General features: G+C 56.8%; 2 protein-coding genes across 2 annotated transcripts in view; both read right to left on the bottom strand.

The window, feature by feature from the left end:
- Positions 1-2016: 2016 nt before the first annotated feature.
- LOC105500307 (paired amphipathic helix protein Sin3b) lies at positions 2017-17482 on the bottom strand. The gene is made up of 10 exons (XM_011925732.1): positions 16964-17482; positions 15537-15775; positions 14656-14839; positions 11138-11753; positions 9880-10049; positions 6098-6271; positions 5756-5848; positions 4702-4796; positions 3946-4153; positions 2017-3840 (listed from the first exon to the last, which is right to left on the bottom strand). Exons 1-10 carry the CDS (start codon positions 17114-17116, stop codon positions 3610-3612), a joined length of 2163 nt encoding a protein of 720 aa, XP_011781122.1. The 5' UTR covers positions 17117-17482; the 3' UTR covers positions 2017-3609.
- A 636-nt stretch (positions 17483-18118) lies between these two features.
- The window catches only part of LOC105500392 (paired amphipathic helix protein Sin3b-like), a 43905-nt gene continuing 43215 nt past the window's right edge, over positions 18119-18808 (bottom strand). The window contains exon 9 of the mRNA XM_011925895.1: positions 18119-18410. Coding sequence (XP_011781285.1) covers positions 18119-18410 — 292 coding nt within the window. The remainder of the gene's footprint in view (positions 18411-18808) is intronic.

The following is an 18808-nucleotide window of genomic DNA, read 5'->3' as shown; positions in this document are numbered from 1 at the left end:
GAGATTGCACCACTGCACTCCAGCCTGGGCGACAGACCAAGACTCCGTCTCAAAATAAATAAATAAAATAAAAACTGGGCCTAGAATAAAGACAGCACCTGACTTTTACACGCACTTTAAAAACGGGGTGGGTTAGCTTCAAGCAGGCTTACAGTGGTGTGAAAGCAGGGATACAGAGGCAGGACAAAGACAGTTCATCAAATTGTAACAGGTTCATAACTCAGGATTACACATGACTCTTGCTATGCAACCCAGATGGCCATTATCTAGGTTTGCCCTAGTGCCTAGCATGGCTTATTCCACGGCCATCACTATGGCACCCAGGTGGCTATATCTCAGGCCTGCTCACATGGTTTATGACCTTCACTGCTTAGATAAAACAGAATACTTTAAGTCACTAGTTACAGAGAGCAGGAATCTATAAACTCATACCCTAAAACAAAGGAAAATCTTTTTTTCTTCTCCCTGTGTTGAGGGAGTGCTGGGAGAGGCTCCAGAGCACATTCCTTTGTGTCTTGGCTTCTTAGTATTATTAAGACTTTTCCTGGGTCTGGGCTGTGCCCGTTGCTGCCTCTGGGACAAGTCAGCCTAATACAGGAAAGATTAATTCTCTTTTTAATTTTTTCTTTCTTTAATTTCCCCCCTCAGTAGGGGTTCCTGAGACCCTCAGCCACCTCCACATACTTGAAGGAGGTGGAAGGGGAAGTGCTGGACATACAGTGGCTTTATTAACGCTGCTGTTCTATATCTGGGTAATGAACGTGGCTCACAGCTACACACCTCTATGACCTCGCCTCTCTGTGGGTCAGGAGTCCGGCCTGGCAGGTTGGGCCCTTGGTTCAGGGTCAAATGAGGCAGAGATCAAGGTGTCAGCTGGGCTGTGTCCTTATCTGCTGCTCGGGGGCCTTTTCTGGGCTCAGGTGGACTTGGGCAGAATTTGGGTCCTGGTGGTAGTGGTGGCTCTGAGGTCTCACTTGGCTCTTGGAGGCCACTCTCTGTCCCTTGCCATGGGGTCCCCTCCCCAGCACAGTGGAGACGTCTTCAGGGCCAGCGAGGGACCTCTCTCATCTCATATCACCTTGTCAAGGCCACGGACCCTGCCTACTTGAGGGCAGTGGACCCCTCAGGGCGGGGCCACCTTGGAGATCTGCTCTTTGTTCACTCTCCTGGTACAAGCACAGCCTTTTCCAGTCCCTGCAGCACTTCTGACCAAGGAAAGCCAGTCTGGGGGCCCAGAGAGGACCCTGGGCATCCCCAGCTGTGGGATGGAGGCAGAAGGAAACGGGGCAGCCTCCAGTCTGGCTTGCCACACTCCCCGGGAGCCCTGACCCTCTGGTGGTGGCGGGGTTCAGAACTGCCAGGGAAGCTTGGGTGTGCAGGGAGCACATGGGTCCCTGGGAGGCAGCTATGGCCCCTCGGGGAGGTTGGGGACAGTCCCTGCAGAGGATGGAGGAGCCCATACTGAAGGGGAGGGGCTGGCCACTTCTGCCTCGGAACCCTCTAGGCATGTCAGCCAGGGGACATAGCAGAGCTGGGGGCTTCTGCTACCCGGAGGCAGGTGTGGGGCCTGGGACACAGACGGGGGAGGAGATGAGGAGAAAATGATGGTGAAAGCCAGGAGGTGGGTGGGCCCCAGGGAGTATGGAGGGAGGGTGGTTGTGTGGGGCAGGTGGGCAGACGCAGGCCTAGATGCACAGGTTGGGCATGGGAAGCTTAGAGAAAACACCACGATCTTTAAATTGGGTTCTGCATGAGAGACACTTGGGCGAAGGAGACCCTTCTAATTCCCACTAAATGTGCATATGGAGTTGGGAAAGAATATTCTAGAAGACACTCCCATGTCGTGGTGGTGCAGGTGCAGGGTGTGAGATGATCTTGGTTCGAGGTGGGCTTCGACTCCCCTGGGCCCGGGTGGGCACACCCAGCCACCCCTTGCTCCCGTGGGTCCCGCCCACTGACCTGGTGGCAGGAAGTTGGCAAGGCTCTCGCAGGAAGAGACCAACATAACCTCATGGCTTGATGTCAATATTCAATTTTTAACTTTAATGTGCAAATAAATAGAAAAGGAAAACTACATTCAAAACAGCTGCAAAGGAAGGACAAGCCCCAGAACAGAAATTCCTCAAGAACGGAAAAGAGGCGCTCCCTAGAAGCATGCGGGGATGGGAATACCGAAAGGAGGGGCTCGGCGGGGTCTCCGGCCGCACCCAGCGCCCACGTGGCTCTGCCCGAGACGACCGTGGGCCTGGTGCAGGAATCCTGACAGCAAGTTCCCTTCTTAGAAAACCGGGACGCGTACGAAGTGCCTGCGTGACACCTGGGGAGCGGGGGTGGGGATCCCAGGAGGACGGGTGGGCCTCGGAATCGCCCAGCCTGGAGTCAAAGGCGTCCGGAGCCTCCAGGTTCCACAGGGAACTTCTAGAAACGCATCTCCACTTCCTGGAAACTGGAGTCCAGCTGTTGCAGGACAGCAAGGGTGGCGGTTATTCTGGGCCCACTGGTGCACAGGGGCCAGGGCCAGGGGCTCTCACAGTGGGGGGAGAGAGGCCTGGAGAACCGATCCCCAGCCCCAGTCACTTGGGATTCTTGGCACTGAAAGCCTTGGATGCCTTCATGGGACAGTTGCCTCAGCCCCTCACGAAAGGATAACAGTGATCCCTGGAGTGGCCATGTGGGTCCCAGGGTAGGCAGGCGGATGGGGCTCCTTGGGTGGTGGGTGGGACTGTCAGGGCAGCTCTCGGAGTTCCACAAAGGGAGATCTCAGCCCCAGGGAGCTGTGGGACTTGGCTGCTGCAGAAATAACAACCACTAAGAGCGAAAAGAATAAATATCTGTGCGTGTATACACATACACCTAGGGTACCCACTGCATGAACACGACTGGGCCCGCCGCCCCACAGCGGGGTGGTGCCAGCTCTGCGGGAACGCTTCTGCGGGAACGCTGGCTGGGGTCCCTCCCCTTGTGGGCCCAGAGTCCAGCTGCTGGAGTTGGGGCTGGGTGTCTTTTATCCAGAGCGGGGTCTCTCGAGGCACTGCCCACCTGCTCCAGGTCTTGACTTCAAAGTGGGATCCCAAAGGTTTGGCTAAAGGGTTCTTCTCACTTCCAAAGTGACTGAGGGCCTGAACACCAGCCGGGCAGAGCTGATGCCCAAACCCTCAGGTGACATTTCTGGCAGCTCTGAGAATATTCTGGAAGGACTCACTTTTCAAGCAAGCCTACCCAGGGCTCAACTCCTTCCTTGTCAGGGTCTCTTGGACATGGACCCCCTCCGAAGTGCAGGCCTCAGGAGGGCTGTCACCTGTGACTTTTCCAAGACACGGTAAGAACATAGGGCAGGGGCCACCCGCCTGCCAGGGATTTGGCACATGTGACGGACGGGGACGCAAACGTGATTGCTTGCTCCTCGGCCAGCACGTCCACCCGCCCCTGTGGTGGGGCTGAGCCCCAGGGCTCGGGTGCAGGTAGCTCAGGTTTGGCACACGGCAGGCCCACAGGAGACCGGGAGCGGAGTCCTGCCCTGGACTGCGCTGTCCGGCAGCAGAGGGGCTGGGAGATGCCTCTCAGGTCGTTCAAGAAAACGGCCCTGACGCAACCAAGGCCGAGGGCACGTCAGGGCGAGGCCGGGCGGCGGCTGTACTGCACGCGGTAGCGGGTCACGGGCAGGCCGTGCACGTGCACCGTCTCACACAGCGTCTTGCAGGGTACCATGTCCTCGTCCTCCTCACCCATCAGCCAGTCCTGCACCAGGCTGGCCGCCTCCACTGTCACATTGTCCTCCAGCCAGCGGCTGTGCCACTCCTCAAAGTGCTGGTGGTGGCGGAGCAGGACCAGGGGCTGCACCTGTTGGAGAGGCCGGTGTCAGGGCGGCTGAGGGCTGGACCCCCAGGACCCCAGAACTTGGGGTGAGGAGGGGGGTGTAGGGGTAGCCCAGGCCTCCCCTGGCACCTGCTTGGCCCGGCAGAGGGTTCCGCGACGGTACATGTAGTCCTCGGAGTTCACGATGAACACCATCTTGTGGGTGCTGAGCTTGAAGCGGCAGTCCACGTCGCAGGCACTCTCCACGCCCACCAGCCGCTTCCAGGAGCTCCTGGCCTCACCGCGCAGGGCCCGCGCCTGCTCGCTCTGCCACCGGCGGCGGAACTTCTTGAGGTTCCTGGGGGCGAGAGGAGGTGGAATGGACTCTGGCTCGCTCTCAGCGTCGTGGAGGAGGATCTGCAGGCTGGGAAGCCCCTAGGCCTGGGACCATGAGAAGATGTGCTACCTCCCGGGGTCCACAGAAAAGCAAATGGAAACAACAAGAAACGCCCCCAGATCTGAACACCACCAGCGGCCCCCACTGGTTCCAGAGGCGCCATCCTAGCCCAACCTGAGTTGGTCCAGGGTCCTGCCACAGCCGCCCGCCTCTGGCCTGGCCCCACCAGCTCTGGCACCGTATCCCTTCAGGCCGGGCATTCGCTCTTCTGCCCACTGTCACATTGTGGGGTTGGCCCCTCCCCTCGTACCCCTCACCGTCCTGGGGTTACTAATCCCTCCTCTGCAAACCACAAGCCTCAAAAGGGCAGGGCCCACCTCAGCACACAGCAGGTGCCTACTAAGTGCTCCCAGCCAGAGAATGTGCCATGGTCCAGACCCCATCAGGACAAAGGGGACACTCCCTGGGCCCACAGGAAGGAACGGAGCCTGCATCTCAGGGCCTCTCACCTCTGCAGGAACACGGGTTTCAGGAGGAAGCCCTCGGTGGGTGAGCTGGATGTGCCCTCGGTCCCCACATACTGCTCCACATACCGAGCCAAGTGCTGGAGACAGGGAGAGACACAGCCCGTGACGCCCCCACAGCAGGGCCATGGCCACTCTCACTCTAGACCCTGAGTTCAGGAGCTCACAGGGCTTCTGTGCCCCCTATTCCCAGAGCATGAGGAGCGCTGCTGTGGAGGACTCCGATCCCTGATGGAGACCCCCCCAGACTATAGCTCTCAACAGAGGACCCAGCGACAGCGGGATTCCCACAAACAGGCCACAGTGAGGAGTGCCAGAAGCCCCCAGAAGCTGGAAGAGCAGGAAGGATCTGTCCCAGAACCTTTGGCGGGAGCATGGCCTGGCCCACACTGTGGCTGTGAACTGCTGACCCCCAGGACGTTGAGGGAATAGACTTCTGTTGTTTGAAGTCACATGCTTTGTGGTCACTGCGGTGGCAGCCCCAGGAAATGAATGGAGTTGGCCAGCTGAGTAATGTGCACACACACTGGACCCGCTGGCAGGTGCCGGGAGCTGCAGGCCCCAGTGACCACCCTGGGGACGCACACGGGCCAATGCCTCACTGTCACCAGGATGCAGGAGGTGGGCAGGAAACATCTGTCCCCGCAAAAATTGTGACTGGGAGCTGGGGCCAGGTGGCTCCTCTGCTGGGGATTAGGATCAGGATGCGGCCCTGACACGGGAGGTGCAGAGGTCAGCCACGGGGATGCCCTGCGTGGGAGTCGGGGGCCACGGAGAGTGGCCTGGCTCCCTCTCTGCCCTGGGACACACCTGCTGGCTCAGGAGGAGTGCTCTGCTCTTTGGAGAGGGGGCACAGAAGAGAGTGGGGGGGAGCAGGGAGGGAGGCAACCCCACCCACCAGGCCTCAAGGAGAGCCTGCCGCCTGCAGAGGGAGGATCTCTGGATGCTGCGCAGCCTGCGCTTGGCTGGTGGGAGCCCCATGCTGCTGCCCTCAGGCGCTCCCTGGTGTGCGTGGCACGGACTGGGGCCAGGGCCTCACCTGGACCTCCACAGGGTCCTCCGTCTGGGCCTCCTCGGTGTCCAGGAGCTCGATGGTCATGATCACCTGCCCCTTGCGCTGCAGGAACATCACCTGCGGAGCAGGGACGCCGACAACCTCAACTGCTGGGACAGCCCAGCCGGCACAGCGCAGGCTCGCAAGGCCACCTGCCACCCGCCTTTGCCACCCTTCCAAAGCCCTGACACTTCCTGTAGGTCAATGGTACCTCACGGGCTCTGCCAACGTCCCAGCCGCTGAACCAGGGTCCACCCAGGACCAAGTCCAGAGCTGAGTGAGTGGCCGGGCCTCCCGGCTTGTTCCCAGCCCCAGGCCTCCTCTCACCTTGAAGCAGTTCTCATCGGCCATGCAGCGCTCGGCCTTCCACTGGTAGCTGGTCTCCCTGGCGGCGCGGACGCAGCGGGAGGACAGGTTCCCACCGGCGGCACCCCGCTTCTTCTCATTCAGGTAGAGCTCTACCACCTTCAGGCAGACGTCGTCGCTCACGAGGTGGTGCAACTGGCGGGAGGAAAGCAGGTGGTGCGGCCACCCTGCCTCCTGCAGGAGCCCCCATCTCACCCACAGAGGAAGTTGGCAAAGGCCAGAAACAAGTCAGGATGGAGACTGCATGACACAGGGATGAAGACCAGGATCCTGACAGGCTGTGTGCAGGCCAGGGCAGACCAGACCAAACCCATACCAGACCAGACCAAACCAGACCAAGCCCGACCAGACCAAACCAAACCAGACCAGACCAGACCAAACCAGACCAAACCAGACCAAACCAGACCAGACCAGACCAAACCAGACCAAGCCAGATCAGACCAAACCAAAACAGACCAGACCAGACCAGATCAGACCAGACTAGACCAGACCAGATCAGACCAAACCAGACCAAACCAAAACCAACCAAACCAGACCAGATCAAAACCAGACCAGACCAGGCCAAAACTAAACCAAAGCAGACCAGACCAAAACCAGACCACACCAAACCAAAACCAAATCAAAGCAGACCAGACCAGACCAAATCAGACCAAATCAAAACCAAACCAGACCGGATCAGACCAGACCAGACCAAAACCAGACCAGGCCAGACCAAAACCAGACCACACCAGACCAAATCAAAACCAAACCAGACCAGACCAGACCATACCAAAACCAGACCAGACCAGGCCAGACCAGGTCAGACCAAAACTAGACCAGACCAGGCCAGACCAGACCAAAACTAGACCAGACCAGACCTGAACAAAACAGACCAGGCCAGATCAGACCAAGCCAGACCAGCAAACCCTGTGTGCATGTGAGAAACACATAGAAAAGACACTGAAAAAAATGTTCCAAAGCAAACCCAGGAATGAGCGGAAGGTGGTGTGAGTGCAGGCTGTTCCTTTCCCCTAAATGCTTGGATGTAAATACACTGCTACTCCTTTCACCTTTGCACTGAAAAAGGAAGGAATGGAAACAGCAGGGGTTGTGGGGCAGACAAGGCTGGTGTGAAACACCCGCCTGCACAGCCCGGGCCCTGGTCAGGGGACCCCACTCCCTGGGGGTTCCGCGTGCAGCTTTGGTGAATGGATACAATACCACCTGGACACGCACAGGTTTCAGACAGCACCTGGCACACAGCAGGTGCCCAATGAATGCCTACTGCTACTGCTGAAAAACAGCAATGCTAATTTTTAAGATAAAGGGAGGCAGAGTCCAGACATGGCCTCGAGGCAGGTTACAAACAGCATGGAGGGGCCCGCAGTGAGCACCTGGCCCAGTGAGCTACAGGTGGGGTTTGGTGAGGCCACAGCCAGGACAGCAGGGCAGCACGAGGCTCTGACTACGGCTCCAGCCAGACAGCCCATTTTCATTGCTTTGTTTTTAACAGGTTCTAGAGGAGATGTTTATGGAAGCGGGAGATTCTTTTAAAGCATTAATCAATGCTTTCCATAAACCATCTGGTCCAATCTCCTGGTACCACAAGCAAGGCTGCTGTCCCCAAAGCCATGGCCCATGAGGGGTGCCCGGCCTGGGAGGGCAGACTGTCAGCCCCCTGGCATCCCCCTCATCGCTGCCCCAACACCGCGCACTGGGCCCTGGGTGTCCTCTCTCCAGGCTGCCCCACGCGTGTCTCCCTCACCAGGGGAGTGGCCACTGCTGTGGACGGTGATGGGCAGGGACCCGTTTCGGGCACACAGAGGGAAAGTGGAGGAGGCTGAAGTGAAGGTGTCGGAACGCAGCTGTGGGTTTCACTAAGTCCTTGTGGCCAGACATAGAAATCCTCCCAGTCACCAACAAGGCAGACTCGACGGAAACAGGCACGAACACCGTGGACAGCTTTCCAAGAGAAAAGAAGTCCCAACGGCCATGAAAGGACAAGGCCCCAACCACACACATGACGATCAGGGAAATTCAATGTGAGCCCACCGACATTCGAACAGCTCCCAGCTGATGGAGAGACGCCCCTAAGCCCCAGGGAGGACACGGAGCGTGGCCTGGCACAGCACTAGTAGCAGTGACCCAGGCAACGGAAAGTTTCCATCAGTGGAACACATCTCTCTCTGCCTTACCCCAAGGGCAGCAGCAGAAATGGACAGGGACGGCCACGAGACACACCCATGGGGCACCACCCGTGCCTGTCCTCAGGACACAGGTGGGTGGATGGAGTGGGGGTCGTTCCTGGGAACCCTTGGCTGGTTGATCTCAACACGGGAATCTCACAGAATGACACTCCCAGGATGCAGCCGGGCACTGTGTGCTTCTGTTAACACATGGCTCAAGACCAGGGATCTACCTCTGTGTAGAAATCAGGGTTGTGATGTTGGGTGCAGTGGCTCACACCTGCAATCCCAGCACTTTGGGAGGCAGAGGCAGGCGGATCACCTGAGGTCAGGAGTTCAAGACCAGCCTGGCCAACATGGTTAAACCCCTCCTCTACTAAAAATACAAAAATTAGCCGGGTGTGGTGGTGAGCACCTGGAATCCCAGCTACTTAAGAGGCTGAGGCAGGAGCATTGCTTGAACCCAAGAGGCAGAGGTTGCTGTGAGCTGAGATCATGCTATTGTACTCCAGCCTGGGTGACAAGAGCACAGCTCTGTCTCAAACAAAAAAAAAAGAAGAAGAAATCAGGGTTGTGAGTGTCTGTGGGTGGCAGGTGGCTGGGTGGGGACACAGGGGCAGGGATTCTTTGGATGAAAGCCCATCCATCTGCCCCCTTCAAATTTGGGGACTTTTCTGCGTGTGTATTTTACTTCCATTAAGCAGTCTTTAAAACCTGGAAGGTAACATCCTGTCTGAAATGCTTCTTGTGACTGTGTCTGGGTGGGAGAGTAATGGCATTATTTATTTTCCAACTTTTTTCCCACTTTATGATGAACAGCCTTACCGCGTGACCAGGAAACGGAGGACACCATGAACAATGATTCTGGCAGAAACCAAGCAGGACCCATGTCCTGGAACCACACCCAGCTCATCTGGGATGTCTGCTGTTTATGTTTACGTGACCGGTTTCCTTGCGTTGACATTCAGCGGGGGCCGGGTTTTTGCTACTAAAACCAATGCGGATGAACACCGCTACTCCCACCCTCCCCCAGGATAAGTGGGTTAAGGTTTTTTCCATGTTGTCAATTTATCCTCAAGAAAGGTTTGTCAACAGGAACTCAGAACAAAAACCTGTACACAAATATTCAGAGCAGTAGTGCTCACAATCTCCGTAAGGCAGCCACAGCCGAGATGGAGAAACGAAATGTAGCTACCCACGCAACTGAATACTACACAGCCATAAAAAGGAATGAGGCACGAGGGAAATCCAGAGGCAGAAAGCAGATGACTGGATGTCAGGGGCTCGGGGCGGGGGAATGGGGAGTGGCTGCTGATGGGGATGGGGTCTCCTTTTGGAAAGATGAAGTGTTCTGGAACAAGACAGAGGTGGTGGTTGCACAATATTGTGAATGTACTAAATGTTACCAAACTGAACATCAAAATGGGTAATTTCACGTTATGCAAATTTTGTCTCGATTAAGAAAAAACAGGATAGGTTTGCTGTGCCGACCACGGGCCCCCTTCCCAGGTGGGAGTGAAATGATGGCAGGGCCATTTTCGGCGTCCTCAGGGACGGCCCTGCCCCGGCCCGGCTCACCTGCCGTGCGATGTTCTGCACCAGCTTGTCCATGGTGAAGCCCACGTAGGCGTGGATGGTGAACATCTCGCGCAGGGTGTCCTCGTACTGCGTGGGGTCGATGCTGCCCTCCAGCAGGCTCCGCACCATGTCCAGGAAGGCTGGGTAGTACTCCTCCAGCTCCACTTCACCTGTGGAGACACACAGCTTCATCCATATGCCTCCTGGAGTGTGCAAAGCCACGCAGGCCAAGCTCTGGCACCACAGAGTCCCAACAAATGCCCCCGTGGGGCCAGCTGGCATTCACTGCCACCCTCCCTGAGGCTGCCTAATCTGGCCAGCAACCCGGGGATGGCACAGAGAGTGCTGTGGAGCCAGGCATGGTGGCCCGTGCCTGTAATCCCAGCGCTCTGGGAGGCCAAGGCAGCCGGATCACCTGAGTTCAGGAGTTTGAGCCCAGGTTGGCTACCATGATGAAACCCTGTCTGTATTAAAAATACAAAAAATTGGGCCAGGCACGGTGCCTCACGCCTGTAATCCCATCACTTTGGGAGCCCGAGGCAGGTGGATCACAAGTTTAAGACCAGCCTGGCCAAGATAGTGAAACCCCATCTCCACTAAAAATACAAAAAAAATTAGCCGGACATGGTGGCGGGCGCCTGTAATCCCAGCTACCCAGAGGCTGAGGCAGAGAATTGCTTGAACCTGGGAGGCAGAGGCTGCAGTGAGATCACACCATTGCACTCCAGCCTGGGCGACAGAGCAAGACTCCATTTCAAAAAAGAAATACAAAAAATCAGCTGGGCATGGTGGCGAGCGCCTGTAATCCCAGCTACTTGGAAGGCTAAGGCAGGAGAACCACTTGAACCCAGGATAGTGGAGGTTGTAGTGGGCCGAGATCCCGCCGCTATACTCCAGCCTGTGCAACAGCGCAAGACTCCATCTCAAAAAAAAAAAGAAAGAAAAAGAAAGTAAAAGGGCCCTGTGGAGCTGGGCCGTGACGGCTCCACGAGAAGGCCCATGAGAAACAAAGGTTCCCCGGTCAGGAGAGGGTGCTACACCCAGGACAGGTGCCAGTGCTGGAGGAGCCTGGGCGAGGGGTACGTGAGACCTCTGTCTTATGCTGGCAACCTCCTGTTTGCAATTTCCCATCTGAAATCACAGAATTCTCTTAAAATGAAAAGCCAGGAAGAAAAGTAACAGGACATGTCAGATCATGAGCTGCGACCCCAAACCCCAGGCACCCCCCGGAGCCTCCTGGCAGGCTTCGGAGCCTTACTGGGCTGCTTCAGCCGCAGCTCCATGGCGGGGTCGCTGCCCTTCTCCCTGCGGCCCTCACACAGCAGCTTCTCCCGTTCCTTCTCGGTCCGATACTCCAGGAGCTGCTTCTGCGCCTGGCGGTAGATCTTCAGCAGCCTGGAGCACAGGGTCTGGTGCAGGCGCAGGAAGAAGTACCAGTTGTTGTTGGCAAAGAAGAGGCTGTAGACGTCGTCCAGAGGCTTGTGTGGCGGTGGGGGTGGCGGGGGTGGCTGCTCAGTGGCCGGGGCATCCCCGAAGGTCCCCTTCTCCTCTGGGGGACTACTGTGGGGTCCTGGCGCCGGCTTCTTCCGTTCGCTGGGGTCTGTACTCTGCCCCTGGGGGCTGTCCCGGTCCTCATCGGCTGACTCCTCGGAGGCGCCCAGGTCCAGCTGCTGAGAGAAGAAGAGGCTGGGCACGAACTGGTGCAGCAGCTGGTGGATGGTGCCCTGGTCCTCCTTCTGGATGGCCGGCTGCCGCTTCACGTAGTAGCTGATGAGCGCTGCTGCGTCCTCCAGGATCTGTCGGTCCTCGTACACGAAGATGAGGTGTGGCTCGCTAGAGGGGGCACTGCGGCCCTCCGAGTGCTGCTCCTGGTGCTGTGGGGGAAAGGGCGGCCATGAGACGGAAAGCCACCCACCACCCAGAGGACCCCCCACGCCCGTTCACGAGTCGCTGTTAACTGGGTCACCAAGGTGGATGAGTGCTGCCCAGAGCAGGATGGGTGGTGAACATCGGTGAGAGGCAGGGCCTGGGGGCCGGGTCGCTTGCCTCAACCTCCTGTGCAGCCCCATGTGCCCCTGGTCCCCTCTCCGGAAGCAACGCAGACCCAAGTCATCCCGGGACCCAGTTGGAGGAGCCGAGAGGATTCTGAGATGTGGGGCGGGGTTCACAGGGGGTCTGACAGTGTCAAGCCTGGGTCTGTCGCTCAGCCCAGCTCTAGGACAGAACGGGGCCCTGTGGCTCAGCATGGAGAAACCTCTGAGGCCGACCTCCTCCTACTGACAGCAACGGTGGCGCCTGATTCCAGCTTGACCAGGGCTGCCCATACCATGCTATCGATGAGGTCGAGGCGGCACAGGGTGAGCCGTGACCTCTCTGCCGCTGCCCTCCATCTACTACCCAGGAGGCCTGCAACTGCTCACATCTGAAGCCCTGCACGCCCATCGTCACCAAGTCCCCACCTCCGCTGCTGTCACCCGCCAGCCCCTGCACGTGCTTGCTACCACCGTCATGTCACCAGCCCTCCCACCAGCTCCCACCAGCCTGCTCCAACCATTCTCCTCACTGGGTCCAGGGCGATTTGGCCCATAGGAGGATGGTCACCTCAACTAACACTCCTGAGGCGCTACCCCTCAGAAGATGCCAGCCCTTGGGGTGCCCCTCCATAGCGCCTCCACCTCACGGCCCCCAAGCCCCTTCCTGCGATGCTTCAGGGTGCCGAGCTCCCTCCTGTGTGCGCAGGGCCTTTGCACATGCCCATTTGCTCTCACTCCCTGGAAAACCCTGTCCCAGGCTCACCCCTCCCCTCGGTCTTTATCCAGATCACGACTTTCATTCCCTCACACCGTTAAGACAATCACCCCTTCCTCCAGCCTCCCATACCACTCTACTGGGTGGCCCCAAGCCCTCAGGGAGGGAGGCAGGGAGGCAGACGCACTGGGGCTCTTGGGGAAAGTGAGCGTGGACGCCGTCTCTGCAGGCTCCCAGGGGAAGGACCAGGTCTCCCAGCAGCCTGAGGTTTCCCTTCCTCCTCCCCTGCAGGGCAGCGTAGAGGCTGGTGGGGCCAAGCACGCTGAGCTGGTTCCTAGGAGTCTGCACGCTCAGCTCTGTTCCGGGCTCTTCAGTGTGACCTCCGCCCTCTGGCCGCTTCCTAAGTCCCCCAGGTCTCATTTATGCCATAAACACTCTTGAGAATTCCTTTACAGTCCCTCTAAAGCACGGTCCCCATGTCTGTGACCCGTAACCATGCTTTGTAAACTGTGTGATGGAATGGGGGTCTGACTTTGGAACTCGTCAAGGACCTGCATGTGCAGAGATCTGTCAGGCCAGGGGGCCGACCTGGGTGCCCCTTGCCTCGTCAGCCCCAGCCCCAGGGAGGGACCCAGGAACGCAGGGTCTCATTGGTGGATTTCCAGGGCTACTTCATCATCTGCACTTTGCAGACACTACAGACCCACAGAACCTATGCGGGGTCTTGGGCTTGGGGATCCGCCGAGGACTAGAGTGAGGAAGCCAGAGCAGCTGTGGGTAGGCCTGGGGCGAGGGTGGCCCACGGGGAGGGAGGTGGGAGGGAAGGGGGTCCCCACAGTCCCACAGGCTCTGGGAGAGGCCTTGGGCCAGCAGCCTGGCTCCTGTGGATTCCGTTTCTATGTTGTAAAAGGAGCGACCGCTCACTGTGCAGTGACAGGAGCAAGACACCAAATCAGGTGAGGCACCAGGTGGGCACCAGGCTGACAATGCAGCCCATGCCATGATTGGGGCACTGCCTGGGGAGCAGCGTGCCCTCCCCAGCCACCTCCTCAGAGTGTCCAAGGACCTTCCCGACAGCTGGCTGTCACTATGCCCAACACCCTGCCAAGCTTCCCCCTTCAGGATCCTGCAGGCAGGCACTCCCTACGCACAGCCACTAACAGGCCCAGTTCCTGGCAACCTGAGGGCCCCGCTGGCCTTGGTTCTGTAACTCAGGCCTTGTGAGCCTGCAGCGAGGACATGCAGCTGAAAGCCTCGAACCCACTGACTCAGAGCCCTGGCCCCCTGCGACCAGCCCAGGCAAATGCAACCTCTTGTGCCTCGGTTTCCCCACTGGTAAAATCAGAATAATGCCGCAGCAGAGTCAGGTTCAGGAGTGAGGTCAGATGATATATTACTCCTTCTGCATTGCTAACACCGGTGCCCGGCACAGTCGGCAAGAAAGAAATGAAGGCTGCTGCCACCTGCCATCTAAGCTGAAGTCCGTCACTGCCCCACAAGAGGGACGGAGATTTCTCTAGACAACGGCAGAGTTGGCCGGGCACGGTGGCTCACACCTGTAATCCCAGCACTTTGGGAGGCCGAGGCGGGTGGATCACAAGGTCAGGAGTTCAAGACCAGCCTGGCCAACACAGTGAAACCCTGTCTCTACTAAAAATACAAAAATTAGCCAGGTGTGGTGGCACATGCCTATAGTCCCAGCTACTCGGGAGGCTGAGGCAGGAGAATCGCTTCAACCGGGAAGGTGGAGGTTACAGTGAGCTGAGATCGCACCACTGCACTCCAGCCTGGGTGACAGAGCGGGTGAGACTCTGTCTCCAAACAAACAAACAGACAATGGCAGAGTTGCTGGTTCTCCTAGGGCAGGCCGCAGGCTGGGCATCACAGAGACATGAACCCTCGCCTCGGCACAGCCCTGAAAGGGCAATGCCACTACTCCACCTAAGCACTGGGGAAACAGGCACAGACCTGGCAGTCGGGAGCCAGGACCCCACCCCCGCCAGCTGGCAGGGCTAGGGAAGGCTGTACCTCGTCGTAGACGCTCTCGATCTCGTTGAGCAAGCTCTTGGAGCGCAGGGCCTTGGTGTCGTTCTGCTTGAAGTTCACAGCCTGGTGGTCGAGGGACTTGAGGTACGCCTTCTCATACTGCTCCCGCCAGATCTTGTTGAAGCCCTGCTGGGCCTCCCGCCACTCCTCTTCCTTGGCCTTCAGCCTGCGGGGAGAAGAGGGGTCAGCACCAGGGACAAGCCAGGGCATCCTCCCTGAAGCATCCCAGGGCTGGCCTCTTTTCCTCTGGGACTTGACTGGGGGCCCAGGATCCAAGCCCAGCCAGCTCCCAGCCTAGTCTGTGCAGTGGGCTCTGTGCACATCAGAGGAAGGGCATGATGGCCTTACAGAGCCAATGTGGCCGGCTTCCCAGTTCCTCCACCTCCTCCCAGGCACCCAGCACTCCCCGCATGGCTGCTAGCTCAACCACTCAGGTCCCCTGCTCAGCTGTGAGTCCCAAGAGGAGAGGGACTGGGTCTGTCTCACTCAGCTGCGTAACCCCAGGGCCAAGCACTGCACCTGCCTTAAAGTGGCCACTTGATAAATACCTGTTCACCAGCACCGGATGGTGTCCGAGATGCAGCATTAAATAAAATGCAAGCCACAGTGTAGTGGTTGCATCTGACTCTTAAAGCATAAAGCAGTTATTTAGATGTCTAGATGTGATTATGTGCAAGGTGGAAAGCCCTAGAAGGTCACGGTGCTCTCCTCTCAGGAGTGGGAGACTGGGAAATACAGGAAGCCAGCCCTAGGCCTCAGAGACCTCCCCTGGAGATTACCCCTGTTGACAAACAGCACTAATGAGCTCTCCAGGGGCTCCCTGCGGCAGGGAAGGGAAGGGAAGGCGGGATGCCACAGGGCACCTTTTCAGGACAACAGGGACAGCAGTGACGGGGTTCTTCTTGAGGCTCTCGATGATCTCCGGGGCCTTGTCGCCATAGATGCGATAGATGGCACGGCGCTGGATCACCTCTGACGTGCCCCCCAGGGAGTCGTCCAGCCGGAACTTCTCCTGGTCTTCTGGCGCCATTCGAGAGAGCTTCTTCTGCACGCTTTCCAACACGCGGATCGTGGCCAGGTTCGTCTCCAGGACAACGTCTAACTATGGAAAGGAAGGCAGGAAGGGGTCAGCCACTGGGGAACTCAAGAGGCCTCAGGGAGGGGCCTGGGACCTCAGAGAGCAGAGGATTTTTGAGGGGTGTGTGTGTGTGTGTAGGAGACAGGGTCTTGCTCTGTCACCCAGACTGAAGTGCTGTGGCACAACCTCCTGGGCTCAAACGATCCTCCCACCTTGGCTTCCCAAGTAGCTAGGAATATAGATGTGCACCACCATGCCTGGCTAATTAAAAAAATTTATGGCCCGGTGCGGTGGCTCACACCTGTAATCCTGGCACTTTGGGAGGTTTAGGCAGGCAGATCACAAGTTCAAGACCAGCCTGACCAACATGGTGAAACCCCGTCTCTACTAAAAATACAAAAATTAGCCAGGAATGATGGGTGGTGTGTCTGTAATCCCAGCTACTCAGGAGGATCGCTTGAGGCCAGGAGTGTGAGACCAGCCTGGGGAACATAGTGAGGCCTCATCTCTACAAAAAAAGTTAAAAAAAAAAACAACAACCTGGGCATGGTAGTGTGCACCTGTGGTTCCAATTACTCAGGAGGCTGAGGTGGGAGGATCATTTGACCCTGGGAGGTCAAGGCAGCAGTGATCCATGATCGTGCCACTGCACTTTCAGCCTGGGAGACAGAGCAAGCAAAATAAATAAATAAATAAAAGTTTCTTTAACGTAATTTAAATGTATTTTTATTTTATTGCCCAGGGTGGAGTGCAGTGGCTCGATCTCGGCTCACCGCAGCCTCGGCCTCTCTGGCTCAAGCAATTCTCCTGCCTCAGCCTCCCGAGTAGCTGAGATTACAGGCACCCCCCACCATGCCCAGCTAATTTTTGTATTTTTGGTAGAGATGAGGTTTCACCATGTTGCCCAGACTGGTCTCAAACTCCTGAGCTCAAATGATCCACCTGCCTCGGCCTCCCAAAGCGCTGGGATTACAGGTGTGTGCCACCATGCCCAGTCCAAACAAAATTTTTAAACAGAAAAAAAAAATGCCATCTGGTAGCCAGCCCAGAGGCCAGCAAGACCCAGCAGGAAGCTTCCAGGAGCTGCTGGAATATGCTGCAATCCCTGCTCCTGAAAGGAGACTGGGGCAGTGGAGGAGGATCAGGACGCATGTCCTGTGGAGAAGGGGGACAGGCATGTGCCGGGGGGCCCGGCCACAGCAGCACACACACCTCGAAGCGCTCGTCCTCACAGCGGTGAAGTTGCTCCTCGTACGGTGTCTTCTTGGAGCTGACGAAGGTGGAGTCCTCAGACCAGGAGGGGAAGGAGACCCAGGTGTCGTTCAGTACCTGCACCGAGAGGAAACGCCGTGAACGGCGCTGCATGCCCCAGGAGCCAATATTTACTGTTAGCCAGTGTAGAAAGTACCAAGATACATAATACAATCCTGATTATATGATAGGCAACTGCCTTATACAAATGGGAAGGTGAATCAAGTTTTTAAGGGAAAACATGACTTTGGTCAAGTGAACACTCCCTGGGTATCCTGGGAGATTGGTTCCAGAACCACCCCTGGAGACCCAAATCCACAGATACTCAAGTCCCTGATGTCAAATGGAATCCTATTTGCATATAACCTATGCAAAATCATCTCTAGAATACTTATACCTAATGCAATGTAAATGCTGTGTAGATCATTGTTACACTGCATTCTTAAAATGTGGATTACGCTTTATTGCTGTACTGTCATTTTTTGGTTTCTCTTTCCCCACAGATTTTCAATCCATGGTTAGTTGAAACCACAGATGAGGAACTTGCAGATATTGAGGGCTGATTTCATTTCAGACATTGGTAAATTCTCTCTGCAAAGGGTCAGACAGCAACTATCTCAGACTTTGCAGGCCATCCTGGATGAATACTCAACTCTGCCTTTGTGGTGAGAAAAGCAGCCACAGGCAATATGTAAATGAATGGTTGTGTCTGTGTGCCAATAAAACTTTATTTACAAACACAGGCAGTGGGCCAGGGCCCATAGGCCAGAGTTTGCTGACCCCTGCACTATATCCTGGAATCCAGCAGGTACTCTTGAACTTGGACATGCAGTAATCGTCTGTCCACGAACCCTGGAGAAGTGTCCAATGGTCAAGCTAAACAGAAACACACTGAGGTCAGTGAGCCCGGGACGGAGCAGAATCATGGCAGCAATAAACCTAAGTCAAATAACAGATGAATAAGCTGAACTCCACATTATCCCTGACACTCTGTGTTTTGCCAAAACTACCAGCAGGGTACAACACTGTTGTCTCTGCTCAGGTGGTTTCGCTGGGCCACATCCCAGCACCACCCATAACCCAACATTCAGGAGGGCTGAGCACACAGCATTTCATTCAAAACGGGGGTATCGGGTGTTTGCTGGGGAGGGGTGGGGGATGCACCATGTCAGCGAACATGTGAGCCCCAGGGAGCGCTACCTCCTTGCAGATGGCCGTCCTCCCGCTGCACTTGGGCTGCTGGTAGGTTTTGGGGAGTGCCCGGTAGCTGGATCCTATGCGCTTGCAAGATGCATAGTCGATTTCCCGGCTTATTCCGTCCCCGGATCTGTCGCTCATGGGTGGCGCGAAGGACAGCTCTTTTACCCCTAGGAAGGACTTGAACTGTGCAAACAGTTCTGGAAATTTCCTTCAAAGATAAAGAAAAATGGTAGCTGGTCATCCTCAGGGCCTACTGAGAGGGATCTGGAGATTTTAGAATGGCTTCATGTGGACATTACAGGTTAAACAGAGTCAGAATTCAACATCATGGACGCAAATGAGGCGGAAGAATCCAATACACAGGAAGTCACTGCAAGTCCTGAGGTGTGTGAATGAATGGGCCTCCCACCCCTCTGTCACACACCAGGCCCCTTCCTGTGCCTATTGACCCCATACTCACAGGGAGGCTTTGAAATACACCAGAAAAGATGACTTAAACTGGCAGAAGCTGGAGCCCATGACGTTCACCGACTGGAAGAGGCCAGGCTTCAGGCCAGGGAGCGGCAAGCCACAGCCAGTCTGCCCACTGCCTGTGTTTTGTTTGGT

This window comes from Colobus angolensis, unplaced genomic scaffold, assembly GCF_000951035.1.
Source record: "Colobus angolensis palliatus isolate OR3802 unplaced genomic scaffold, Cang.pa_1.0 Scaffold66, whole genome shotgun sequence".
NCBI lineage: Eukaryota > Metazoa > Chordata > Mammalia > Primates > Cercopithecidae > Colobus > Colobus angolensis.
Note: the sequence above shows the minus strand (reverse complement) of the source record. Positions and strands in the feature narration are given on the sequence as shown.